The 27,254-nt window shown below is 45.1% G+C and overlaps 1 protein-coding gene across 6 annotated transcripts in view; it reads left to right on the plus strand.

Moving 5' to 3' along the window:
• The first annotated feature begins 5,030 nt into the window (after positions 1-5,030).
• KLF7 (KLF transcription factor 7) overlaps positions 5,031-27,254 on the plus strand; it is a 63,915-nt gene continuing 41,691 nt past the window's right edge. For 3 of the 6 annotated variants that reach the window (XR_015289158.1, XR_015289160.1, XM_023930860.2), the window contains exon 1: positions 5,265-5,705. Coding sequence is in view for 3 of the 6 variants with exons in the window: in XM_023930860.2 (XP_023786628.2) it covers positions 5,604-5,705 (102 nt within the window). In the remaining 3 variants the exon portion in view is untranslated. Of the gene's footprint in view, positions 5,173-5,264; positions 5,706-27,254 lie in introns of those variants that run through there. The other 3 variants (XR_015289159.1, XM_086897339.1, XM_086897340.1) reach the window with 2 other exon arrangements.

Genomic DNA, 27,254 nt, shown 5'->3' on the forward strand with positions numbered 1-27,254 from the left:
GCCCTGCAATTAAGCTCTTTACAATGTCCATGGGGCACTGATTTGAAAGAGAAGGTGCATGTTTTTTGGAAGGAGGGGAGGCACAGGAGCCTGCTGTGCCATATTCTTTTGTCTCCTTTTGCCGCTGAAGATCTGGGGAACAGCCTGTGACTCACTGGAGGCCAGGAGGCACCTCCATCCACTCACATCCAGCACAGAGATGCCACCACCCTGCTTCAGTGTGTCCTGTCCAGGCAGAGTCAAGTGCCACTAATAGCTGCAAGTTACAGCCATGCTGCTCCCCAGCATGGAGACCGGAAGAGAAATAACCTCTTCCCTGTGTCTTGGGCTGCATCTGCCAGAAGGAAGCATGAAATACTGAACAGTGCTCCATGTCACCGAAATGTTGCTGTGCAGGCATGGGGCCAACAGTATCAACCCTTCTCCAGGAACATGAGGTCTGAGGAGATGAGAGGTTGGGAAGGAGTGAGGCATCCAGCTGAAGGAGGAATGGGGGATTTCTGAGGCCTACAGAGAAGTGCTTCACTGTAGGAAAGGAAGTTGTCTCCCTTTTTGTTGCTTGTTAGGATTTTGTTTCTCATTAGATGTGGACATGGATACAGATGCACAGGCACATCAGAGTATCAGGAAGCAGCAATGCTGAACAGCAGGATCACCTTTGATCTCTTCTGCTGTGCCTCTGACAGCTACCTGGCCATAAACCACCACCACAAACCCTCCACTTCCCTGGCAGCAGCTTATGGAGCATCCACTTCTGGTGAGGCTGAACTGCAAATCCAAGCATGCTCCAGTGCATTTATCAGTACTTTTCTCCCTCTTGGATCTTTGCAAGGCTTTACAACCAACGGCAACCTCAACCCTACCAAACTGCAGGCACAACCTCTTTCTCTCCAGGAAGGACACAGCCTGAAGAATCAACACCTCTGAATGACCTTGTCACAGGCTCTAAGCACAGCAAAGTTGTATTAGCTCAGTCTGAGATGGAGGAAAGGAAGAGATGCAGCTGGCAGCCTAAACTCAAAAGTGATGGTAGAAGAAACTGCTAGCCTGGACACCCAGACCAATCTGTCCTAGCAGGAAAAGTGTTTTAGCACTTCTGTTGACTATGCAGAAGGCCATAGGGTTTACAATTGCATCATGAGTTATATACAGGGTAGCTGTTGAAACATCATTGGTACCAAAGAAGGTGTATTCAATGAAATGTTTACAGTATGAATTGATATGATTGCTTTATGGCATCTTGTTTCTGCCCAAGCCAATGCCAAGAAACACAAAATCAACATCCAAAAGTCCCCTGCAAATCAGCCTTCTCTAGTGAGTCCCCACTAAGCATCCCTTGCCATTGCTTCTGCAGCAGTGGGGACACAAATATCACAAGGGAAAGCAATCAGAGCAACCAAAATTGCGGTTCTGTGCACACCAGTACCTTGCAGGGACCCAGCAAAGTACTGGGAGTGACTCTGCACTCCTTACTTTGAGAGGGTAGAAAAGGTTGTTGCCAGAGGACCTATGTCAGACTCTGATAAATTCAAGCTTCTCAGAGAAAGTAGTGGAGACACCATTCCTCTTTCTCTTGAAGAGCAGAAGGAGCAGGGAAATATTTTTTTTTTTCTTTTCACAAGGATTAACTGTTCTCATTGCCCCTTAATGTAAAAAATATAACCACTTCCCCTTTCCAGGTGCCAAAGAGCTGGAGCTATAGCACAACCAGCCATGCCACTTCCCTGCATTTTTCTGACACTTCAGCAAGTCACAGGAATGATGAAGCCTTCTCCTCGTGCAAGCTATTTTCTTCACCTGTTATGGGACAGATCTGTGCTCTGGCTGAAATGCCCATCCCTACTCCCTGCAGGTTCAGTCTGCTCCATTTTTCTGAATTTTTGTGTAGTCCTCTATGTCCTTGAGCCCAGCTGTGTAGCAGTGGGGAGATATTGCTCCTCCTCCACATCTGATTGCGTTGCTCTCCGTGATGGGTGGCGTGGTTGGGCCAGAGTAGGGAAAGTGGCGATCTGCCAGGAGAAAGGTCAGTACAGCCTGGGAAAGGAGAGCTTGGCAGAAATCGACCTCCGTTACCTCCGGGTTAGCACAGGTAGATGCCACCTCCGGTGCTGGAATAACAGTTTTATACTCAGCGTACCACCACATTCTTTTTTTGTCTAGGCTTTTCTACTTCTGCCAAGTGACAACCCCATTCTGCTTTCTCAACTGACCTCCAAAGCAGAGTATCTGAGACAATAAAAATGCAATGTCTGCCTGGAAACCACCCAGGCAAGCGGCCAGATCTGTAGCCCAGCTCTTCACCTCAAGGCTCACAGCCAAAATCCTGCCCTCAGACACAATTCCTCCTGAAGCCAGCCAGAGAAGCAGAGCAGCACCTGCTCATCAGATCTGTCCACCAGTTACAGTGCAGCCTGGGCACAGTCTGGGCTCTTTGCTGGTGTAGAGCAGCTGAGCTCCACAACTGAGAACAACCTCCTTCATGAGGGTGGAAAGCTGGCAGTTCCTACAGGACATGCTTTCAGCAGAAAGTTCAGGATAAAGCAGACAACTAGAAATATTTTAATTTATTCAAATGAGAGCTACTCAGTGGCAAGCAGAGGTGACTATCAAGCAGAGGACTCCTGGGCTGCCTGTACATCAAGCTTTGCAGTAAATCAAAGCATAAGCAACCCACAGCTTGCACAGGTTAGAGGGGAGCTTGGACATCAAGCCACTAACACTTCTACATATTAAAATAGTAGCTGTGCTAAACAAGGTCAGAAATAAAGCACCAAAATGTTTTTCAGCTATGAGAATTACAAGAATTCAAAGACCAAAAGCTTAAGACATTTAGCTATTTAAGCAGCTGAGAGCATAAACCTTCACTGCTTGTGTCCTTTATTTCTCTGCCTAGGTCAGAAAAGCCTCTGCATATGCATTTGGCCTTGTTCTGACAAGCTGTTAAGTATAAATGCTTATAGACAGCTTTTTCTGAAGCAGGTATTTCTGTAACCCTCTCAGTACAAGAGTGCATTATGATACGCAAGTGCTGCTTCTTTCCACAGCCGACCACTTTTGTCAAGTTCTCTCTTCTACAGTCTCCAAAAGTTTTCCCTTCCCAAGGTGCCCAGGAAAGGTGTTGCTTTGCCAGATTGAGGCGTGCTTGGAATGGGTAACGATGGTCTGCAAGACCTCTCCAGCAGTGCTTGCTGCGCTAACCTTCCCTCTCATCTTCCCACTAACATATACATTTACACATTTATGGGTATATTTATGAGAAAGAGGAGTTTATTATTCATGTCCAGCCTCACACACAGCTTCTCCACTAAGCTAAAGATGGCAGGAATGGTCCTGTTTGAGACAACCTATGGCTCTCCAGGTGAAGGCTGGGGATGGCATCATTTTCACAAGCAGCTCACAGGAGACATTCAACTTCAAGGGAGCTGCCCCTGGACCATCCAGACCTGCAGCCTCAGGTCAGCACCTGAGCAACAGCTCCCGCAAGTCATCCTGCTGTGTCTTCAATGCAACCACAGAGTGTTTTTGTAGTGATGAGACCATTTATTTGAGAAAATTGCCTATGTCCAGCTCTGTCCTGATTACTGCAGTTCTTCAACAACTTCATTCGCTCTTTTACCTCTACGTTTTGACCCCACAGACGAGAGGGGCTGACTCTGCCTCATTCTTCTTCACAGCACCTACAAGAACTCGGGACTGGTGCAGCCATTATCTGGGCCTTCTGTAGAGGTTTATTCTGACAAGTCTTCTTCAAATACGGTTTTCAAAATTGTCAACACAGACCCAGTTTTGGAAAAGGCAATTTGTCTTCATTGCCAAGAAAGAAAACATACCATGAACTAATCAGCACTGGTGAATTCTACGGCCTCATAGTTTCACATCAGTCTGACTGGGACATCTGGGAAGAGATGTGTCTATGCTACTGACATTGCAACAATTAATTTATCAGCTGAGACCAGGCCCTGGCACACTCATCCAGGTGCAAAAGGAAGAGAAAAGAAAGAATAGACATCTTAGTCATGGCAAAGAAAGTGTGATGCAACTGCTCTACAAGGAGACAGTTTTGCAATCTGTGGCAGCATCTGCTTGCTCTGGTACCCAGTCCAACTTACAGTGCTGACAACCCAACATCAAAGGGCACCAGAGGGATGTTCATCCCGCAGCCTGGTGGCCAGATACAACCTTGGCAATGCAACCGATGGGACCATAGGGCCCTCTGAATTTGAGAGCAACAAAGAGAATATATTTCTTCTATTACTGGAAGCCCCTCCCCACCCCCATCATCTTCAAATGAGCAGTCAGTTCTGCAATCCTTCCAAAAGCAGAAATGCAACTCTGCCCAGTGCCAGAGAGATTTTGGGGAAGCTCTGCACCACACTAACCATTTAAGGTCAAACAGCTCATTAGCCAACCCAAACTAGCACTTAGAGAGGCCTCAGCCCACATCTCAGCCTGATTAAATGCCATGATAGATGCCTTAGTAAGTGCACGTGCATTTCTGGGGACGGCCTGGCTGGATTGGCACTCAGAAGCCGGGCTCCTGCGGTCCGCCCACACAGGCACCGTGCACGTGCTCCTGATGCCGGCGGCTCCGGCTCGGGGTGTATTCCCACTCCTACTCCTTTCCAACACCCTCATAAGCCGCACATCTTTCCCCGTTCATCTGCGACGGGTCTGGCTATCCTCAACCCCGGGGTACCGAGCGCTAGAGGCTAGGGGGAAGCAGAGGGGTGCACAGATTGCAGGAAAGGCGGGAAGGGGGGTCCGGCAGCCACCGCCTGCGGGGCAACCTCAGGCCGGGCCGCGGCTCGCCCGGCGCCCGCAACCCGAGCGCGGACACCCCGCGCCGCCCCTCAGCGCACCGCGCTCTGCCACCACCGCGCGCCTCACCGCCCTCTTATATAGCGCCCTAAAAATAGCTCGCCGCGCGCCGCCTCGCGAGCCTCGGGGAAGGGGCGGGAGTAGCGCTGCCGGCCAATCGCCGCCGGCGCCGGCACTGAGGCCCCGCCCCCCGCGCATCGAGCGGCGCCGCCATTGGGCCGCAGCGTGTTCAGGCGCGCGGCGGGCCCGCCCCTCCCGCCCCGCCGTTTACCCTACATGGCCACGCGCTGCCTGAGTGGGGCCGCGCGGCTGCGCGCGTGGGGGGGGGGGCCGGGCGGGGCTTGCTGAGGGAGGGTGAGAGGGAAGCGGGGAGGGAAGCGGCGTGAGGGGGGGCGGGATGTGGGATGTGGTGTCCCGAAAATAAAGAGGGGAGGGGGCGGCGGGGAGGGCGGTCGCGAGCGCGCATGGCCGCGGCGCGGGGCTGCGCGGAGCGCGGCGGGGACGTGCCCCGGTGCGGCGGCCGCGGGGTGCTCGGTGCGCGCCGGCGCCGCTCGTCCTCCTCGGCCCGGCCCCCGAACCTCGCTGTCCCTCCGCGCTGATCCTTTTTCTCTCTCTCTCTCTCTTTTTTTAAAGTGTGACTGAAACAAAACAAAGCCAAAGGGACGCTGGATCTATCATTGGTTGATTTTCCTCCTCCTTTTTTTTTTTATGACCAAAAACAACCCCCCACCCGAGCAAACAAACACACACAAAAGCAGAAAGAAAGGGTCTTGCTCAGCAGCAGCATGGATGTCTTGGCTAGTTATAGTATATTCCAGGAACTCCAGCTTGTCCACGACACCGGCTACTTCTCAGCTTTGCCATCCTTGGAGGAAAACTGGCAGCAGGTGAATCATTTAAATTACTCCTGTAAATCTCTTAAGCGCAGACAGTCGATGCATTGAGGCTGCATTTCTGACTTTATTTTATTTTTGTTCTTTAATTCAGGGTTGGGTGTTTTTGGTGGTTCTTTTTTTTTTTTTTTTTTTTTTTCCGCGTGGGTAGACCTTTAAATCTCTGTATTTTTTACCGTGACAAACTGAGCAGTCCATTCAAATCTGTCTGCCTTCAGTCCTTTCGAGCACACCCGACAGTACCTGAGATCCGGTGGCATCTTTAGGGTTTTGTTTTAATGATGACTACTATTTCTTTTATTTTTGAGTTTAGATTTATTTTTTTTTTGCTTTTGTTTTGTTCTTTTAAACAAACCTGCTCACTTCTAGCCAGTGCTGACAACTGGCAGCTGGTGGAAATGGAATAGATCATTCTTATTTTCAGGTAATTAGTATATGTCAATAAAAATCGTAGCTTAAGTCGGACGTGGAGGGTGGGCAGGTATGTGGAAGCATTAGCAAAAGCTTTAAGGCTAAGTTCAGTAACTAGGAATGTGACTTATTTTTCTTTTTTTTTTACCTTATTTTTTTCCCCCCCTTTTTTTCTTGGAGGATGAGTAGAAACGCACACTTCTTGCTATCTTGAAACAATGACGCCTTAGGCTGGTTCCAGTAAACCAGTATGTTTTGAGGCACTGTAGGGCTAATATGCAGACAGAATAAGGATAAAGATGGAAATCAAGTATTATAAATGCATTAAAATGATGACTGGTAGCATGAATACAAGTAAGACCAAGGGGAAGAGTAGGTTACAGAGAAGAGCTATATAAAATACACAGTTGTGAACTATAAATAGTTATCAGCTGGGATATTGAGGGAAAAGGAAAGACTGCATTTTTTATGTATGACCGAACGTTGTGAGGTAGTCCTGTTTCTTGATGTGATTTTCTGGTGGAGGTGATACACCCCATGAAATTCTGGAAACTGGTGTCTCTTTAAAAGAAAAAAAAAACATCTGCTGGTGGGTAGAAATAGTGGAGTGTGGCTGGGATGACATGTGGTGCTATTGCAGCGCACGGACCCGTGGCACTATCAGTGTGAGAATAACGAGCCACTGGATTTCATCTTGCCAGCCTTTACCTGAGTCTTGGTTAGTGTAAGGGTAGCTCATGTTAGGTCTCCAGTAAGTGACAGTTTTGGGATGTTCATTTCATTTTTCCTTAGAAGTGTGTAGGGGTAGGAATGTGGATGGCAGAGCTGGGGAGTATTCAGCCTGTAGCATTGTCAGCCAGCTGGACCTGGGCTGGATCTTCAAAGGTTTACCATAGTAAAATCATTTTGGCTTCAGCTTTGTGTGTGTGTGCACACAAAGCAGAGGTTTATTGTCAGCTACAGGATGAACACATTCAGGGTTTATTTTGCAAAATGACCGAACCAACTTTGCTTTATCCTCCAAGGGGGAGGGGATGCTTTTTTGTTATTAATATTCAGTGCACACATCCATGATGGTCACATCTGCTTTCCTTTTATATTTTTAACATGCTAATTAAAACTGAAGAGGTTAATATAATTTAATTTAAAAAAAAATATTTCATAGTATTGTTGTTGGATCGGTTGCATATTACTAACAGTCCAAACAGTCCAAAGCGACATAGTGTGTTGACATAGCCAGCATGCTTCAGGCAGTGCTGCGAGTGATACTCTGTCTCCTTCTGCCTTCTTTTATGTGTGGAAGAGAAGCAGTTTGTTTTATACAGTAGCATGTACCTACCCAATCCCACTGTTACCATTGCAGAATTTAAAGTCATGCTCCTGGTTAAACCCCACTGATTCTCCACGTATGCTTGAAAAGAGAAGGTATGAAAATAATTTGCTATGTTCTCCCTTATTTCCTCTCATATCCTGCAACCAGTGCCCAATGTTTCATAATGTATCCTGTATTTACAGTTTGTTCCCCTGTTGCTGCCTGGGCTCTCCTTGCAAACAACAGGCAGCAAAACTGATGTGTCAGTGGTGGGAGCAGCTGTGCAGAGACCATGCTGTTACACAAGCTTGGCAGACCCACTGACACAGAGACCCCATTTTGATTCTTCTAAATCACTTGCAATGTAATCAGGTCTTGGAGATTTACTTATTTTAGGCAAACTGTAGCAACTTGGAGGCAAAGAATATGTGTGTTTCTAAAGTATCCTTTAAAACTAAAGGCTGTAGTTGAGACTCCAGGGAAGAGAGCTGGCAGGGTAGTGACTGATCCCTATGGGATGTGTTATGAGTGGGAAACAGCAGCTTTAATTTTGAGTGAAAACACTTGAACAAGTCTTGCCTCTGCTCCAAAGATGTTACAGAGGCTCCAGGGCAGTGCTCCTCCCAGCAGCAAAGCAGTGCCCCAGGAGATTACTTCAGTCTCTTAAAAAGGCAGGGGTTGATGGGGAAAATAGATGTGTGGGTTAAGAACAAGCTTCTTTATCGTGTTGTGAGCTCCAGTTTTGTGATCAGCAGCTACTAGTGCGTGATGTGCAGAGGCTAGTCAGTGCCAGGTCCTGCTCTGAGAAACAATGTTTACTGTGATACCGTGGAAGATGCACCTGCCCCACTGAAAATCAGAACATGCCTTGGTGTGAAAGCATTGACACAGTTCTGTCTTCAGTTTCTCTTGAGCCTGGAAAACAGTCTGGTAGCTGCTGGCTGAGGAATATACAGCTGGGCCAGTTGCTCGTATTTCGGATTGTGAAACACCCATTACTCACAGAGGGCACTGACAGCACAGGCAGGTTGCTAAATGCTTGCACACAGTCAGCTGATCTCTCATTTTTCCTTCCCACAGCAAGAGGAACGTGAGCAAGTTTGGTATCTGTGCTTTTGACAATTAGTGTTGGAGCTGAATGAGTGCAACCCAGCAATATGTACAAAACAAACAGATTTTGTGTAGGAACAAATTATCTCCTTTTGTGTAGATTTCTGTTTTAAAAGGCAAAAATACAAAGAAACCCTTATTCCACCTTGGACATAGTTTGCATTGTGGAAGTGGAAATATCCAAAGTGGAAGCTGGAAATGAACCTGTGATGTGTTTGATTTTTTTTAAAAACACATGTTAGGAAGGGAGAGCTTGATTTTTAGGCAACAAAAGCTGAGCTCCTCTCTGAGCTTTGGGTGTGCTCCTTCAGGCAAAACACTTTTGAGGTCAGGAGGATTTTTCTTGGAGTGGGGACATCAGAATCTAATGAGTAATCAATAGGACAATTTCATCAGGAGAGAGAACTTTGTTTAGCTTTGCCAGCAATGTTGAGCCTCTGTGGCACTGAGGAGAGATTAAAGGAAGAGGTGGGCTGTGTGCATCGGGAAATGAGTCGTTTGCTCTAAGTCAGCTGGCTGGTACCTCGTGTTTCTGCCTGGTGCTTCATCCTGACTCTGATTGAACCGTCCTAGTTCTCTCTGTCCCTGCGAGCTGACTCTGCAGTTCAGGGCCAGGGCTGGGGGAGATTTCAGCACCTGCGTGGCTGCTGTGCTGCTGCAGGAGGACCTCTGGCCACATATGCCACTGCTCTGGGGTGGCTGTCTCATGTGGCATCCCTGAGATTGGAACCAGACTGCTGGGAGAGGCAGCACGAGGCTGAAGAGTGCCTCATTACTCTGCAGAGGAAGGAAGTGGGTAGGAGGCTGTTTTTGAGGGAGATAACTGAGGAGCATAGCCTGTGTAGCTGCACGTGGTTCCACTTTGTGTGCCAGGCTGCAGAGATGGGGAGAGCAGGGCTGAGAATTTTGAAGGGGTGAACATGGGACTTTACTCTGTTCTTCCTGCTGGGCCTTCACAATGTCATTTAGGGGGTCATTGAAAAATCAGGGTGGAGAAGACATCTTTTTTAATCAGAGAAGCCTTTTCCTAGGGGTGACATTTTCAACATCCCTATTGTCCTCCATAGGCCCCTTGATGGACGCAGAACTCACTGTCTTATTGTGAAGCAGGGGTCTGATCAGGAGATATTTTGGGGCTGTTTTCATATTCATGGAGAGCGTAGGGCAGTCTCTAGCATGGTAGTTCCCATAATGTCAGAATATGGGAGCACAAAGAGCAGGTGGATGCACAGAGTCATCATGTGTAGTTGTTGCAGCTGTATAAAACTAGCAGGGTTTAGGTGCCAAACCCTCATTTATTCTGGAGGAGATAGCCTTTCCCACATCTGTCAGCAGGCAGCACAGGTCTAATTGGCTGGCAGAAGTGGAAATGGCATTATATTGTTTGCTGATAACCATTGGCTGATAACATTTCCTTTTGCCTTGACTGACCCAGCTGCTCTCAGCTGCAGCAAACAATGATCCTTTCAAGAAAGATGCACATTTCCTGTAAAGCATAGGATGGAGGAAGCCTTTGTATTTCTGTTGATCCTTTCATATAGCCTTCTTTGCCTGTTTTTAATCAATTCTTCAGGCCTCAGTTTCCCTCTTTCTGAAGTGACTGACAACACCAATGTTAAGGCCTAATGGTTTTTGTGGAGCTCTGAAGGCTGAGTATTGACTCATTCTGGAAGGGGGCTTTGAGATTCCTGTGCTGTGTGAGAGCAGAGTATCCCAAGGTGACTAATCTAGCAGAATTTTTATATCTTAATGCTGACTTTTGCTTGGCAGATGGGGTCATTTTCAGGCCTATAGGAAAAATTTCCACTCCTACTGGAAAGGAATAAATCACACTGAAGAACATTCCTGCCTCCCCATCGTCTCCATTGTTCTAGTTTAATGGCATAGTTGGCCACTACATAAACTAAACCATCTCTTTTAATATTGCTATTTCATCTTGGTTCCAGTCACAGTGTAACACATTTCTTAAGTGCTTATAGTACATCATGCCTCTTGAGAATAACTTTCAGAAATGGTTGACTTCCAAGAACAGCCACATGTGTAATGCAGTGTATTTCAGACTCTGAACGCCACTCCATTTATACCTGCAGTCCCTCTGCTTGCTCTGTGGGCTGAAAGCATGCTCCTGTCACCTTACAGAAAAAAATGGACAAAGAGAGGAAAGATAAACTTGAAACTGCTGTCTCTATTGTTACATGATTTCTTAATTATAGAATCGATTGTTAAAAGTGATTATTTCTTGGCATTCTGAAAGCATAGAGTCTCACAATCCATGTTATAGATCTTAAAATAGCAGATTATGTGAATGACTTGTATCAAGTGATTTTGAAATGGGGTAAATACCTTTAAGCAATGCACAATCATAATGTGGGTACTCAGCTGGAAAATATTTTCTCTTACTTGCTTGGGATGCTTAAATCTACCCTCCCCCAAGCCGGTACATTCCTGTGTGTCCTACTGAATAGGCAGTGCATAAATTAGAGTGGGCTACATGAAAATCATGATACATAGCCAGTCTGCAGTGTGATAATTCCATGTTGGAATGGCAGGTTTTCAGTTCCAGATAGTAATTTCATACTTAAGCTCTCCAGGGTTGAGGCAAATGGTATCTTCTGGATATTGTTGGGGAATTTTTTGAGGCTTTGTCAAATGATTCTTCACTGAGAAATATCCAGTGTGTTGTTTCTCTATTCTGAGTTAGGAAACATTATAGGGAAGCAAGAAGGAAGCTGGCTGCTTCTCTTTGATTGTAGCTGCATGCGAACGACCTTGATTGCAGCTGTCCTAATGAAGCAAAGGGATTTTGCTCACTGACTGAGCAATACTGCTGTTTAGTACATTAAGCAATGGGTTAATAGTGGGTTGATCTCCTATCAAGTTTGTCACATTCTGCAAAGGGGAAGAAAAATTGTAGACTAATGATCATCATGCTCAAAACCTCAGTAAAAGTTACACCCAGGCATTGCAATTGATGGTGGTTTTCTTTCTTGATGCTAAACCTGAATTTTTTGAGAATTAATAAAGGTGTTTTCAAGAGTAGTGCTGAGTTCCTGTTTCTGCTTCCCTGGACTCTCAAGTGCCACCTGTCCATTTCCTACATCTACAATGGCCCCACCACTTCCAAACTCCTGGCAGCTCCAGGAGCTGGGAGTGCCATTTTTGTGATGTCTTTTAGACTGACGTTGCAGGAATTACTCACCTGAATTACTGAATTTCTTCTCCCCACATGTCCTTTTTGTACTATGGGTGCTTCTGTGTTGGTCAAAATTAGCGTGGATTCATTTGAACTACAGAGTTCAGCGGATTCTGTAGCAAGCAAACAAAACAAACCTGCCAGGAAAAGAGCCTCCTCCAAACATTGCCATTGTGAGTTAAAAAATCGTGCCTGGTTCCCAAGACACTGAGATTGTTTTTAAAGTCACAGACCTTTTATTTTTAATTTGATATTCTTTTATACTTTCTCTGCATTTGAGCCACTGAAGATTTGTTTTGTTGTCTTTCATTATCAAAAGAACACCAAACAATTTCAGATTTCTAATTCTTACTCGATTCCAGCAGCATTAAGAAAATGGAAGTACTGTGGCATTTATAGGTGTGTACATCAGGAGAAGCTCATGTATTGCTTTGGTCATCAGGCTGTGTTTACCATTCCTGTTCTGGCAGCAGCTGGTGAGGAAGACTGCTTCACTGCGCAGGTTGTTAGGCTGCCTCTGAGAGTAAGCTGCCTGTGAGTTCATGTTTCAGCCTTTATGCTCAAAGATAGTTAGACATCTTGGATTTAATCAGGACAAACCTCTGCTTTTCAGTTCTTCAGTTACAAGATGCGTTGGCAACTCCTGTGTTCTGATATGCTACAGTGGGGATTCCTGTTCTGGGTTTGTGGTGCTTGGGCACGGTGGCTGGGGCAGGGGAGGGTTGTGTGAGGCTGTGGGGACGTGGGCAGCCAGCCCCTCTGCAGCTGTGGGCCCAGCCACCAGAGAAGTCCTTGGCAGGGTGTGGTGTTGCCTCTGAAAAAAATCAAAAGAAGATTCTGAAAGGTAAGCTTAAATACCCCTTCCCAGAGGTCTGGGTTGTCTTTGTGACAACCTGTGCAGGGCACTGATTTGACCCTTCTGAAGTTTCTAAAAGGGGTTGGAGGAGGAGTTGAGTGTAGGAAGGTTGGGCAGAAGGCATTTAATTTTTTTTTCTTTTAATGGTTTAATATATCAACTCTGATTTATTAAGCTGCTGTGATGCTATTAATCCTTTTGAAGCAGGTACCCATCCACTCCCTGTTCTTGCTTGATCCTTTCCAATCCAAAGCATTTCCACTCAGTGCAACTGTATTCATTACATGTATTACTTTCTGGAGGACTGTTAGGAGTTGTGTAGTACATACAACACACAGCAAAGAGTCTGAGTCATTTATGTAAGACATTCATGTAATTTATGCTTGCTGAAGGCCCACCAACCATACTTACTTGTTATAGTAGTTTTGAGCATGATGCTTACAGGCGATGTGTCACATCTCCTAATCCTCTTGTTATTTCCCAGTATTGTGGACCTGAGTGCAAAGCTGGAGTTTAAATCATACATGGGGCCAACAGCTCCTACTCTGCAAAGGATAGAGAAGTAGACAGTGACACAGGCAAGCTTGGGAGACAGCGTGATTTATGGGAAAGGATGCAAAGGAGAAGGACACTGGCTTGTGAGAGGCTCTTCTGAGACATTCCAATTAGAATCTTGATTTATAAATCCTGCCCTTTAAACCTGTAGCCTCAGAAGGTCAGTTTTAAAGGGATGCTGACATAGGGTTGATGTTTGACCATAAATGACCTTTGTAAGGTAGCATATTCTGAAAGAAACTGCAATCAATGGAAGTATCTCCACCTGGATAATCCAAAAAGCCTTGGAAACAGGTTTGTGGTTTTTGGACAGGATCATCTGGCCCACCTTCTGCCTTTGCAGCTCTGTCACTGCAGCATTCTTCTGGTATAACTGAAGTGACTGGGAATCATAGTGAAAATAAGTGTTTATTTAGATTGTGCAGTGAGGAAAAAGGCATGTGTCAGGACAAGTAAATTGGATTTTAAAAATGCTTTCACTACTGCTAGGTGTTAGGCATTTGGTTTTAATCCTGCCTCTTGAGTGGGCAAAGTCCACTTCGATGCATAAGGAAAGTTCCTGGGTTTTGAACATTTGCAATTTCTGCTGACTTGCCTTCAGCCCAGGAGGGAAATCAGCATTGTGCTGAATTGCTTTGTGCTAGTGGGGGAGAAGTACGGGACTGCCTTTAATCGCCTGCCTTTGTTTTCCACCAGGGCTGGAAGGAAAACAAAGGTTCTAGTGATCAAAGGCCACGGTGAAAATTGTGCACTGCGTGGCAGAGTAGAAGGGGCATGAGAGGTACTCCCGTCTGCTTGCTTTTTACACCCAAAATGCACATCACAGCACTTAGGTGTGAGTCCCAGAATTGAGTCACTCCGTGTCTTGATTCAAGCCCTTACACATTACATCTTGGATGTGTGACATATTAGTGGATAGCATGTTGACTCAGAAATTAATATATATTCCAATAAAAGACTGGACAAGAATGTATTTCTTTCCTGAGAATGTTTGGTAGAAATCTTTCAGTGAGTTGTACTTCTTAGAATTTCCTGAAGGCCTGGCACTTTTCAGTGTGAGAGATTTAGTTTGGCTGACATCTTCTACTTTGTTGTCAATTTTAGCTTTTCATTTCAGGTCTTGTGCCCCTAAAAGTTGATTAATTTTTCCCAGTTATTAGCAATTTGGCTAGTCAAAGGTATCCAGACTTCATCCTGTAACTGTTGCACCTTTGGAGAACCGCATCCACAACACCGTGTGATGCCTGAGCAGTTTCTGGATACTTCTGGACTCTTACCTAAATGCCTGCTCTCCTTTCCTCAGAGAAGGGCCTGGCAAGAGAAAGGCCTGTTGATACACAAGATGAACAAAAGCAGTGCAGTCCCATGTGTTCCTTGTCTCCTTGCAGCTGTTGGTCTCTCCTCCTTTGCTCAGCATCGGTGCACTTGCCCTGCCTTGGCACCTCTGGCTTACTGCTGGATTCTGGATCTGAGGTGCCCCCCATCCCTGGGTGCAGGGTGGGCTGCGTAGCTCAGGAGCTTTGTTCTTTTCCTGTGGCTGTGCAGTGGTTTGAAGTGTGCCAGCCCTGCAGAGCTTGCTACCTGCTTCAAGCTGGTGAAAAATACTAAATAATTTTTGTTGGGGTTTTGGTTTTTTTTCCTTTCTTTTTGCCTTCCGTGTCAGCCTGGAAAATTTGTGCTGCTCTGAAGAAAGCAGTCTGCTCATCTGCAACCTACTACAGCTGTTGTGTGAGTAATTAAGTATGGAAAGGAGGAAGGCAGAGGGAAGAAGAAAGATGGGATCTAGTGTTTCATATGGAAAGCATCAGGCCAGAAGTGGCTTTGTTTCTGACACGTGGACGGTGGAGAGGCTGTATTTGCTGCACAATGGAAAATCGGTGCCAGTGGAAAAAGCCTCCCTCATTAGTGTCTAGATCAGATGGGGATGGACTTCAGAGTCTCTTGTTTTTATTTTTAAATTTGTCTGCATTTTAAGGTAATAAGAGAGAAGCAAAGAGCACTGGACTGATATGAGAATACAGCCACTTTGGGTGAAATAGCTCTTTTCTGGCTCCTCCTAATGTTGCTGTCCCAGATAATTCTGGTGGTATCACAGTCCTCCCCCAGTTGTTCATAAGCTATGCCAGCACCTCAGAGTGGTTGTGATCATCTGAAGGTTGCTGTACCTCAGATTCTTACCAAGGTATGTGTTTCTTCTATTTATTTTTGGGTTTTGATCTCTCAGAGTAGTGTTGAATTATGTTAGGCTTTCCTGCACAATTGAGGAAACTTAGAGCTTGGCTTTGGTGCTGAGAAAGGTAGTTTTGATGTAAGCAGAAGTCTCTGAAAGTTGGGGTTCTAAGAAACCTGTGAAAGGCGGGGGGGTGGGGGGGTGTGGTTGAAGTCAAATAGGGAGAATAAGGCATGTTTCTGTCTGGTCAGACCAGAGGAAGAAAGCACTTAGAGTTTTGGAGGTCTCCAGTATCTTGGAGGGCAAGGTAGGCTGCTTTAAGTGATGCAACTCAGTGAAAGCTTGTACGGTGCATTTCTTTCAGGGCTGAGAATTTCAGGATGTCACCTGGAGTAGTTTCCTACTTTCTACTGCAGGGAAACACTGTAGACTTCTCTTACTGGTACTTCTCTTACCTCTCCTGTGTTTTGAAAGTGCAAAGAAAGATTCTTGTAGGCAATCTTTGAAAACAGAAGAACTTGGTTGCACATGAGGAGATTTTTTAGAAGGAACGAGTCAGTTAAGGTCAGGGGAGCTTTGGTGCTTGTTACGTTGATTACAGGTCGAAACCTTACACACACAGGCTAAAACACCTGTCTCCAGTGCCTTCTGGATGAAGCTGTGTGCTTGAATAAAGTCCCCTCAGAATCTGGGGTGATTTGGGGTTTAAAAGGTGATATGAGGACCTTGGCACCACACTGTACTTCTGAGTTGGCTGCAAAGCTCATGCTTTCTTTTCAGGCAGCCTTGATTTTCTGTTCACTCAAGACAGCTTTCTGTTTTCTGGGAGTGATTCCTTTATTAGCCTTTCTTGGACGCTGGCAAGTAAGTTTCAGGGTGCCCAGTTTAAACACTTTTTACTGAGTATGCCTAACTTGTCTTGGGCTGAATTCTTGGGGTTTGTTTAAAATATGAATAAACCCCAGTAGTGTGATTCCAGTGCGGAGCTACTTTCTGGTGCGACAGACTTGTAGACAGGTGACTGTCTGGTTGACTTCCTAGCATTGTTTCTGAGTGCTGAGAAGAATGCCAGTAGGTGCACAGAGCTCTACAAAGGCTGCACTGAGATTTCTTTTTCTCACGTGAGAAGTACATTTCTTGTAAGAATACATTTGAGGGAGAGCAAGGGAAGCAAGGCGTGGGTGGTTTCTTACTCCCAAATACCTCTAGTGTATGTGATTCCAAGTCCTGAGTGCCCTAGCTGCACACTGAGTGGATGCTCTAGGTTAAAGGCTTCTCCTCACTGGGACTGTCTCATGAGAATTATGAGAGCTATGCCATATACCATTCAGTCAGTTTTGTTTGAGCAAGCTGTATCTCTGGTCAGGTGATGTTCCAATATGGTGTAAGGTGGGAATTCTGTCTCATTTCCATTTCTTTAAGTAGAAAAGGTCAAGGAGACTTTTGGCATTCAGTTCTGAATGGTTTTTCTCTTTGTAAATGGAAAGAATAGTATCCACATCACATTGGGGATTTCAGATCAGTCAGTGAGTGCAGATCTGCTGAAGTTACAGTGAATTTATGCTGGGCCAGTGTCCACAAAGTCACTCAACACCTTTCAGGAGAATAGTCTATACAAATCCCAGATCTTGTCAGGATGTGGACTAAATATCAGAATGTGGGCAGAAAACTGCATACCCATGTTAATGATTCGATTAAAACAATCTTGTTGCTCTATAGCTCTCATAAATGTATTTTCGCTGGTGTTGGGGAGGAGATATTCTCAAATGCTGTAAAGCAAGAGTACATTTTTAAAAATGTTGCACAACAGGCCACTGAGTTGTGCTGTAGCTATATTGACTTACTCTGTTTTATAGTGAGCATGGCCTTAGGCATCCTATAAATACCATTTCTCCCTCGACCTTCAGCTAATAAATAATGGAAACTGTACAGAAAGAAATTTTCTTTCCATGAAGGAATGAGAGGTCCTGAGCTGCCCTCTATAAAACTGAGGGTGAAGCATGATTTGTTTTCACTGGTTTTATAAATGAAGAAAATGTGGGTGTGGGAAGGAACTAGAAGATGTTTCTAAGAGCTAAATATGGCCTCCCCAACAGTGCAAGGTAGGATAATGTCTGGTGTAGGCACAGCTTCCCCCAGGACAGTCATACCCATCTGTGAAATGATGACAGGTGAGAGAGGTCTCTTGAAAGTCTCAATGCATGGATAGAAGCGAGGTTCCCATTCTGATTTACCCTCAGACTTTCATACCTAACAGCGGAAACCAACCTGAAAGCGGTTATAAATGGGTGTCATTCAAGGGAGCTTTTTGTGCACTTCAGTGAACCATGTCATCCAGAGGTGAGACTAAATTATCAGAGTGGCCTTTTTTGATATTAAAATCCATTTCTGTACAGAAGTCCTCTTTGAGGCCTTTTTGCTGTTTTACTGATGTTGAAATGCTGTAGTATAAACACAAGTCATGAAGGGTCCCTCTTTGTGCACATATGGATAGCCACACAGATTTCATTTTGAGAATCTGTCACATGTATATTGTGTGTCAGGTTGGAAACACATCTCAGAGGAGAGACCAGGTTCATGGAAGTGGGGTCTTCCTCTTCCTCTGGCTGGAATGCAATGTGAGTCTGTGTTGTGTTGTGTCATGTTATGTCATGGGGGAAAAGGACACATTTGCACTGCAGCTTGGTCTCTTAAGGTTAGGGAAGGGTCAGAGAAGACCTTGTGTTCAGCAAGTGGGTTTTCATAGCTGATTTTGAAGGCAAATGAGGTTCAAGAGCAGGGTGCACATGACGAAAAACATTTTTGGTCTCTGTTTTCATCCAGCAGCAATAAACTGCATATAAGCAGATTTGGCCCAGAAACAAACAAACAAATTCTGGAAATTGGCACTGTTAGATAATGAAATTCTGCCCAGGTGCCATTTCTTAATGTGTGCCTCAGTGGTGCTTTCCAGTGTCCTTTGAAATCCACCTGGTGTGAAGCCTTGTATTCCTTGGAAGCCTGTGCTCAAACCTAATTTAAGGGAGGAATATTTAACAAACTTGTCTTTTGCTGCCCAAGTCTTCTCCCTCCCATATTCTCTCTATTCTCCATGAGCAAGTCCGTTGCTCTGTTTGGATTCACTGTGTTCGTAGCTGCACAAAGCTGTGATGCTTTACCCCACCTTCATCTATATTACCTATTTCATGGATTTTTTAATCTAAATGTGAAATGAGACCCCTGCTCATTGACTGGAGATTAAAACTCTGACTGCAGAACAGATGCGATAAATAGTAATAAAGGTGTATGTCCCTTTGAGTTTTGTCATACTTTCCATATCTCTGTTCCCTCCAGTTTTCCTGTGTATCAGATGCTTAGAATGTGTCCTCAAAGCTATATTGGCCTTCTCTGTGTCTTATCTGTTCTAGAACTCTTGTCAGCCTTACTGGATCTCTGCTTTGTGTTAGGTGTGCATGTTGTGTTGCTGTTTCTTCCATAAATGCATTAATTTGTGTTTTTCCAAATTCAGTCTCAAGGATTTATTTCCTGCCACTATGTGGTTTTCTTTATAAACTGCCTCTTTCTGCTGGCATCACAGAAAAATGTAGTATTTCCTCCTTAAGCTCTTTTCCCTGCTTTTCTTCACAATCAGAGCTTTTTATGAGTTTCCTTAGTTTTCCAATTTGTTTTTATTAAGCATGTTTTTATAACAAGGGCTGTGATCCATCAGAGTAAAGGCAAACAAAAAAAAATGATGCCAAATTTGTGTTTGTTTGTTTAATGAAACAGACATTAAATAGGATGAAGTCAAATTGGTGTTGATGACTTGATGGTAGCTGGTTCTAAGTGCTGGCTTTTTACAGTGAGTCATGAAAGATCTCAGTATTTCAAAGAGCCTAAAAGCACAAATATAGCTGTGGGGTGGTATTAGTATTGGGAGAAGTTGTCAGGGCTGCTGTACATTGTTGACCTTGTTTTGGGAAAAAGTATCTGTATGCTGGTTAGTTAGTTAAACACCACTGGCTTTGTGGTTGATGGATGTGAAACAGTGTTTAACCTGGACCACAGTTAAAGAGTAAAGTCCTCTTGAATTTGGGCACCCACCCAGTACACCTCTACCCTTCTCTTTGCAGAATCACAGACTGGGTAAGATTAGAAGGGCCCACAATCTGTCATCTGGTTTAATCCTGGAACACATAGAACAGGATTGTGTCCAGGTGGTACTTGAATATCTCCAGTGAGGGAGACTCCACAACCTTGAGCTCCCTCAGCCTTTCCTGATAATAGAGATGCTCCAGCTCCTTAATGAACTTTGTTGTCATCCTCTGGACTTGCTCCAGGAGCTCCACGTCTCTCCTGAGCTGAGCAGCCCAGACCTGGACACAGCACTCCAGATGTGCCTCACCAGGGCTGAGCAGAGGAGCAGGATCACCTCCCTTGACCTGCTGGCAATGCTCTTCCTAACGCACCCCAGGATCCCATCGGCCTTCTTGGGCACAGGGGCTCACTGATGGCTCAGGAACAGCTTAATGTCCACCAGGATCCCCAGGTCCTTTTCCACAGAGCTGCTCCAGCAGGCAATCCCCAGCCTGTGCTGGTGCATGGGGCTGTTTCTCCCCAGGTGAAGTTCTTCTCAAGTTCAGGACCCTGCATTTGCCTTTGTTGAACTTCTGATTGTTCTTTGCTGCCCACCTCTCCAGCTTGTGAGGTCCTTTCAAGGGCTGCACAGCTCTTCAGAAAGGGAGTTGCTCCAATATGGACAGGAAGCAGCCTGCCTGAAATGCTATGTGGTCAGTAATGGGGTCCCTCTGTTGTCCCTCTGGAGGCTCCTCCACTCTCCACTATCCACTGTAGTGGCCTTGAGCAGTGTGGCTCCATGCACTGTAAAAGAGGATTTGCCAAAGCCCCTCACGTAGGGCAGAGGAGCCTGTCTGAGCCAGGGGAGGGATAGAAGGGGGACACACAAACCTCAGCTGCACTAGGCTATGAGGTGTTCTCCATTTGTAGGCTGGGACACCCTGAACTCTGGGCCTTCCTGCTGTGTTTGTCCATGAAAAGTGCTGCTTAACCATCTCTGCTCCTTTGAGTCAGCCTGAGCTGCTTGCATGACAAAGAAATATTTTCCTGGCGTTTCAGAAGATGGGTGATTCCCTTTCCTTCCTGTGCGGAGGGAAACTGCTGGCTCCATGCAGGGTCTGCTGGGGTTATAACAAAACAGTGGGGCCTCATCAAATAGCAGTGCAGCACACAGCTGGCTGCAGGCAGTGGGGCTCTCTGGGTTCTTGCTTCATTCTGCTTCTGTGAAAACTTCTCTCAGAAACTGTAATCTACCTCCCTCCTATTCAAAAAGCTCTTAAGCTGTGGGTATCTGTGAAAGATTTTTGTGTGGAACATGAGGCCTGTAAAAAAACAGGTCCTAAACCAAGAGCCAACCATTGCTAATGATTCTGGGGACCAGCATGTAAAAAGCCAAATGTTTTAACAGAAATTGAGGAGTGGAAACAAAGGACTGCTACAATGAGACATCACATGATACCATCCTTATGACTTGATCATGTGATTGCACTGTCTACATCCTGGGTGTATTTTTTCATCTAATGACTTCCCTGAAAGAGTTGAATATGCAGAAAATTCACTGTTCTCTCTGATGCTAATCAGAACAGAGGTTGAAGTTCAGAAATAAAATGTGAATGACAAAATAGTGGAAAAGCAGTTCTCTCTGCCTAACTCTTACTTCAGTACCAGAACTGTGCTGGCAAGTTTGAGCAGTCTGTAGCAGCAAAAATCCTTAGCAGTACCCCAATAAGTCGGAGAACCTGACACCTAGTCTTGGAAGCAAAACTTGCAAGTTGCCTTTTTGAAGATCAAATTTTCCAAGATCAACGACAGAGCTGTTTCAGCAGAGAAAAATACATGCCCTTTCATCCAAGATACGGAGGTTTAGAGCATTCAGATATCTGTTTGATTTGATGGTTGGGCTTTGAACAGATAGGATGCTTCACAGCCATTGTCCTCAGAAAGCAGAGAATCTGTAGCATGCCGATTTTATAGGCTGGGAAACTGGGACACCCAAGCTCTCAGTTGCTGGAGAGAGGAAGTCAAGAGCAGAGCTTGAAAACGATACCAGCTCCCTGATCTCCATTTTAATTAAATTATTTCTGTAATTGTCTTCCCTGGCAGTTTGACTGGTGGAATGTGGTCTAGCAGAGGAATTTTTGGCTGCAGAGTTTACAGGAGTATTTTTCTGGGCCAGATCCTTGCTCAATGTAAATTAAGATGACTCCACTAGCTACGATTATGGCCCCAGCTATTTACTCTTCCTTCTGAGAATCTGGCCCTGCTGTGCAGACAGTGGGCAGTGTCATATAATTTGTTCTTTTTAATTTTAGTCTGTCTAGACACTTCTGCAGCACCCCTTTCTGGAAGAACTTTGTGCCAGCAGCTCTGAAGCAGCACCACACTTCTCTGGTGAGAAAAGCTTACCAGACACAATGTGGAGGTGGGCTGGTGTGCTCAAACTCAGCATTTTTAACCTTCTTGGTATATGGTTTGGACTTGATGGTCTCAGTGTTTTTTGGTGGAGAGGTGGCAGAGGGAAAGAACAGCAGGTTTTCTTCCCAGTGAAGAGGGAGTGAGTCTGTCGTTTTCTGGTTTTGATGATGTGTTGTCCCATATGAGTGCTAGAGAAATGTGGCTGATGCAGATGCACCATTTCTGTGGTAGGGGTTTTTTTTCCGGCAGTGGGTGAGACCTGTCTCACCTTCTTGTAGGTAAGAAGGTCTTTCTTGTGATTTTAAGGGCTATTTGCCAATCTTTTGTTTATTATTAGTCAGTTGTTCCTCCCATGCCATTACTAACACTTAGTCTTTAGCTTCTCTGATATATTTTCTCCCAATCTGAGTTACCTGGCATATAGGGGTGATACCTCTCTAGCTTTCTGCAAATTTGTCACCAGGCACACACAGGACCTAGTTTTTACAGATTCTCAGATTTGTTGGCTGTGGTTAAGCAGGTGATAGGCTAGGATTGTTTTTCTTCACCTTCCCATTCTCTTGCCATTCCTGAATTACCAGGCCTGTCTGTAAATGTGTTTGTCAAGAGCCAAACACAGGCCATGATTCTGGCTGGGGCTCAGGAGCAGCAGCAAGATATATGTATGTATCTATATAGAGAGATATGCCTTTTTGCTACTAATATTTCTGTTTGAATCCAAATGTGCTTAATTGCTAATTCTCATAATATTTTTGAAAAAATTGCTAACCATTAAGTCCTGCCTCTGTTGTTAACCACCTACATTTGTGTCTATACCCAGCCCCCACAATGGAGGGTATTCATGGCTGCAGAAACAAAAGCCTGAAGATAGAGATCCTAAGTTGTTAAAAACAAAATTTATTTTTAAGGAACCCATAAAGCACATACTATTTCTAGGATTCCACCCGAGCTTGATCAATACTAGTGAAGCAGAAAAGCTAAAAAAGCAGCTCCCAAAAAAGCAGCTTCCATGAAAATGGGTAAGAGATTCTTTGTGCAGGCTTAATGATTTTGAGAGACGTTTCCCCTGTGAATTGTTGTAGGAGTTTTCACCCCTTCCCCCACTCTCAGCAGAGGCAAGAACATATGACTATCCTCATGTAAGGCAGTGCAGTGTTAATAATGCTGCTGTATTGATCAAATTGGGCTGCTTTCTCACCAGGGACATCTCGGAGGATTTATTCTGACTCCTAAGGCTGTGCCTCCTAAAGTGCATTTTCCAAGCCTTTCACTAGGCAAAGGGTGTGCTGTGCTTGTTGTCTAAGCCTGCAGGAGCAACATTTTCAAAAGATTTCATGGTGTCCCGTCATCCACTGCCTCTATCACTGCTTCTCACAGGGCTCCCACCTCACTCCCACTCACAGCTGGATGTGGCTCAAGTTCAAAATTGCATTATGGCAAGATCCAGTTGTTTGCCCTTGGAGAGCACCTGGAGGAGCAGCCACTGGTTGCTGGAATGTGGATAAACACAGGGTGCCAGGAACAGGAGAGGCTTCCTCTTTGCTTAGAAAGTGAGAACAACCTCTGTAAGAAAGCAGCACAGAAGGGAAAACATGTGCAGGATGGTTTTATTTTTCCTCCTGTGCCCTTAGCTGATATTCATGACCTTGTTAAAAAGATCAGACTGCTTCAGAGACTGCACGTGGTCATTTTTAAGTGTAGGGAGAAACCAAATGTGGCTTTTATTTTTCCATCTGATAAATTGCCAATTGTAGGTTTTACTTACAGAACACTCTGAGTAGTCTGAGAACACTATCACCTTGATATTATATTTATGAGTAAAAATGGTATGAGGCATAGAAAGCTCTTAGCTCACATGTAAAGAGGACTTTTAATGCAGTTTTTGCTTCCAGGAATGCATCATTACTTGTGGCAGAGAAGGGACACATTAGCAAGCTTGACAGGAGGACTAAAATGCCTAGGGGTACTCGGGGGCTTGGAGGAGCAATTTGATATCATGCTTCTTTGACAGGTGTCAGGAGCGTGGTGCTGGGTAGTGATGGGACATCTGCAGAGCAGGGAAGGGTTAGAGGCACTTGAAACAGAGGAAATCCCTTGAAGCTTGCTGTGGTGATGGTCAGAGCACCTTGGAGGTGCTCTGAATAGGGCCCACATGATCAGAATTGCTGCGAGGTATCCTGCTGGGGCTCAAGAGTGACAACCAGGTCACAAGTCATGCCAGGAAAATTATCCTGGATGCACAGGCTGCCAGTAGTGCTGACTATAGCTAAAGAAACACAGTTTGAGTGTGTGAGGGTCCCTCTCTGAGTCCCAGTTCCTGGACTGCAGGATCTGAAGCAGACCCATCCAGGAGCCTAGGCCACCACAAGGCATTAGGGCTTTCCCTTGAGCTGATGCCGTGCAGCTGCTTGGGAGGTGCAACTGCTTGGGAAGCTAAGCACTTGGGAAGGAGAGCTGGCTGGAGGTGAAGCAGCAGAGTACTCACAGGAATGTCCTTGCGAAGCAAAGACTCAGCCTGTGGCTGCCATAAAGGCTACCTTTGTATGTTTATAACCAAAATAAAATTGCAATTCCTGAAAGCTGTAATTTGTACTTGGAGGAACATAATGTTTATGTTTGCAGTTGCAGGGATTGTACCAAAGCATGGTGACAGAGATCTGCAGTGTTTGGGATGACAAGAGCTGGCTGCAGACCCCACCTTTGAAGGCTACTAAAAACCAGCTTTAGTTAAACAGTGTTAATGATAAACAAAATGCCAGGAAGGATTGGCTGTACCATGAGAGGACCCCTGTCCTGTAGTTGGAGAGGCTGTCCTTCCTTACTTCCCACCCATCCCCTTCCTGCAAGCCATGCCAAGGAATCTGGCCGTAGTCTTCCAAGCCATGACATTGGAGACTTCCATCACATCTCAGAAAGACAATAGAGGGAAGGAGTGATATAAAGCCAACCCATAAAGTCAGGCTTATCTTGGGAGATGCTGTATGGAAAAGGGAAACTGGGGAAAATAGGATACTTAAGGTAAACTAGCTACATTTTTAAAATATCTGAGTTGGAAATATGCCAGATAACATGTCCACTGCTGGGCTTATAATGACTACAATATGTTTCCTCTTTTCTTTGTTGGTAAGTGGGTTTTGTTTTCTTTTTGGAGCATGGTGGGGGACTGCAGTTCTCTGCAATGCATTTTCAGTACTGAACTGGAGCTTTTTGTCGTGGCTTAGTGGGTAATGCTGTAGTGCTGTGAACATGACATCTTCCAATTCCTGGCATCATCATTTGGGCCTTTTCCTCTTAGGGAAAGATGAAATGTTGAGTTTCATTAGGTTTGCTCAAGGAGGATACTTAAGGATGGGGCTGGAAAGCTGAAAGCCTCACAGAGAGCCTTTCAGCAGTGTGAGTACAGGCAGAAGGGATGCCAAGAGCCTTGCCAGTGGAGAGATGCCTTCCTACGGTATCACCTCTGCAAGTTGGTGCTGAGTGTTGTGCTCACTGATGCACCTGGAATTAATTTGGGAACCCTTCCAATTAATTTTAGGGGGAAAGGTGCCAACACAAATGAGTCAGGGTCTGGTGTTTTTCACAGTATTCTCCAATACATTTCCAAGGATATTTTGCTAGGAGAAACGGAAGGTTTAAAAGAGAACCTGAGAAGGGACAATGACTTGCCTTGACTATGAAGCTCCTGCCCACGTAAAGAGTGTTGCTGAGGAAATGCAGTGTGAATAAAGAAGGGGACAGTTGATAGGAAAAGAGAGCTTGAAAATTAGAGCCTCTCTGAGGTCCTGGAGGCAGACAGGTTTCTAAGAAGGGCTTAAACAGTTTCTGTCCCATCCTTGTCTTTCAGGAAGTGTAGACCTTCTCCTAACCTGTTACTTCTGATGCTTTGTCACAGCACTCAGCCTCTGCTTTTCAACAGCCTACTTAGGGTAACAAAATACCACCTTTTGGGTATCTCTGCATTGTAGTCTCTGTGGACTGCTGCAGTATGCAGGTCTTATGAAATTATGTCACAATGGCTTATCATATAGTGACAAAATACAGGCTTGTGCATAGAAACGTCTTGAATTAACCCTGGTGGTTTCTTGGATGCTGGGAAGTCATCCTATCTTCCAGGAATGCCAAAATATTGCATTCCTTCTAGACTATTTTCTGGCTGCTTTGCTATTAATAACTTTGTCCTGAAATAGCACTTTCATATTGCAGCATATTAAAATCATAACAACGGGGTGGGTGTCCACAGTCAACAGACTGAAGAAAGTGAGCCAGTGTGCGAGCTGTGGTTGTGTCAATTGGCTCACAGAGGTGTGCTGACTCTGAGCAGCTAGGGTCTGACCTGCTGAGCTTTCTCAAGTCAACAAATGGCAGGGCTCTTAACAGGATCTCCTGGCTTCCCATGCCATGTGCAGTCAGTACTGTACGGCCTGCTGGGAGCTGACATGAGGCTGATCTGTGATCCTCTCACAGGGAGTGAGCAGTGCTTTGTCCAGTTCTGACAGCGCACCTTGTGCTGCTAATGATATCCACAAAAAGCTGTGCCAGATCTCCTCTCTTTTTTTTTATCTAATGCATTTTGAGGATACAGATCTCAGATGCTGCTGAGCATTTGAGCCAATACTGGCAGGCTCTTAACCAATGTGCTCTCACAGATTGCTGTTAAAGAGGACCATGCTGCTTTTATCAGGGTGTGTAACAGCCTGAGTCCACTGCCTGTGAGATTTTGAGGCTGATCAAAATCCCTGGTGGCTAAGGGTTTTGGAACAAGAGCCTTGGCAGAACAGTGTAGAAATGAAGAGCAATGGAAAAACACCTTTGACTGTAACATAGCATCCTTTGGAAGGCACCTGGCTTTAAACGGAGATGCACATTTACTTGCAATGGGACATTCAAGCACGGAAGATGTTGTTTCTGTGCACAGATGATGGAAACTCCAGCCTAGAAGTGGCAGAATCAACTTTGTGAATACCTCATATAGATGACCCAAACTTTAATAAAAGAGAGATAGAGAAAAGAAACAAATCTAAGCATCAGGATGTCTGAGAGTTGTTTTTAAATTCTTCCTATTTTCCCATTTAGGTCACACTGTCCCTAATAAAGTAGACGAGATTTGAAATAGAAAATAACCATCTCCAGCCATCAAAAAACATGTTGAATTCCGTTTAATGTAAGCCGCAGAGTTAAGTGGTGCTAATCAAGAGCAGCATTTCATGGATTTTGAGTGTTGGCAAGGTCCCCAGCTGATGTAAACAGGAACCATGAAATCAGGGCTGCTCTGTGCTGATTTACCCCAACTGAGAATCTGGTTGTGCTTCCCATCACTTTGTTTCTAGATTTTTTTTTCTTGGTGCAACAGCAAAACTCAAGCCTGTTGTCTTCTCTTTTCCTTGCCCAGATTGGCATATTTATCACAGTAGCACATGCATCTTCTTGCTCTTGTAAGATAACAAATTGCCCAAATGATTAAAAAG

Source organism: Cyanistes caeruleus, chromosome 7, assembly GCF_971803275.1.
Source record: "Cyanistes caeruleus chromosome 7, bCyaCae1.hap1.1, whole genome shotgun sequence".
Classification (NCBI taxonomy): domain Eukaryota; kingdom Metazoa; phylum Chordata; class Aves; order Passeriformes; family Paridae; genus Cyanistes; species Cyanistes caeruleus.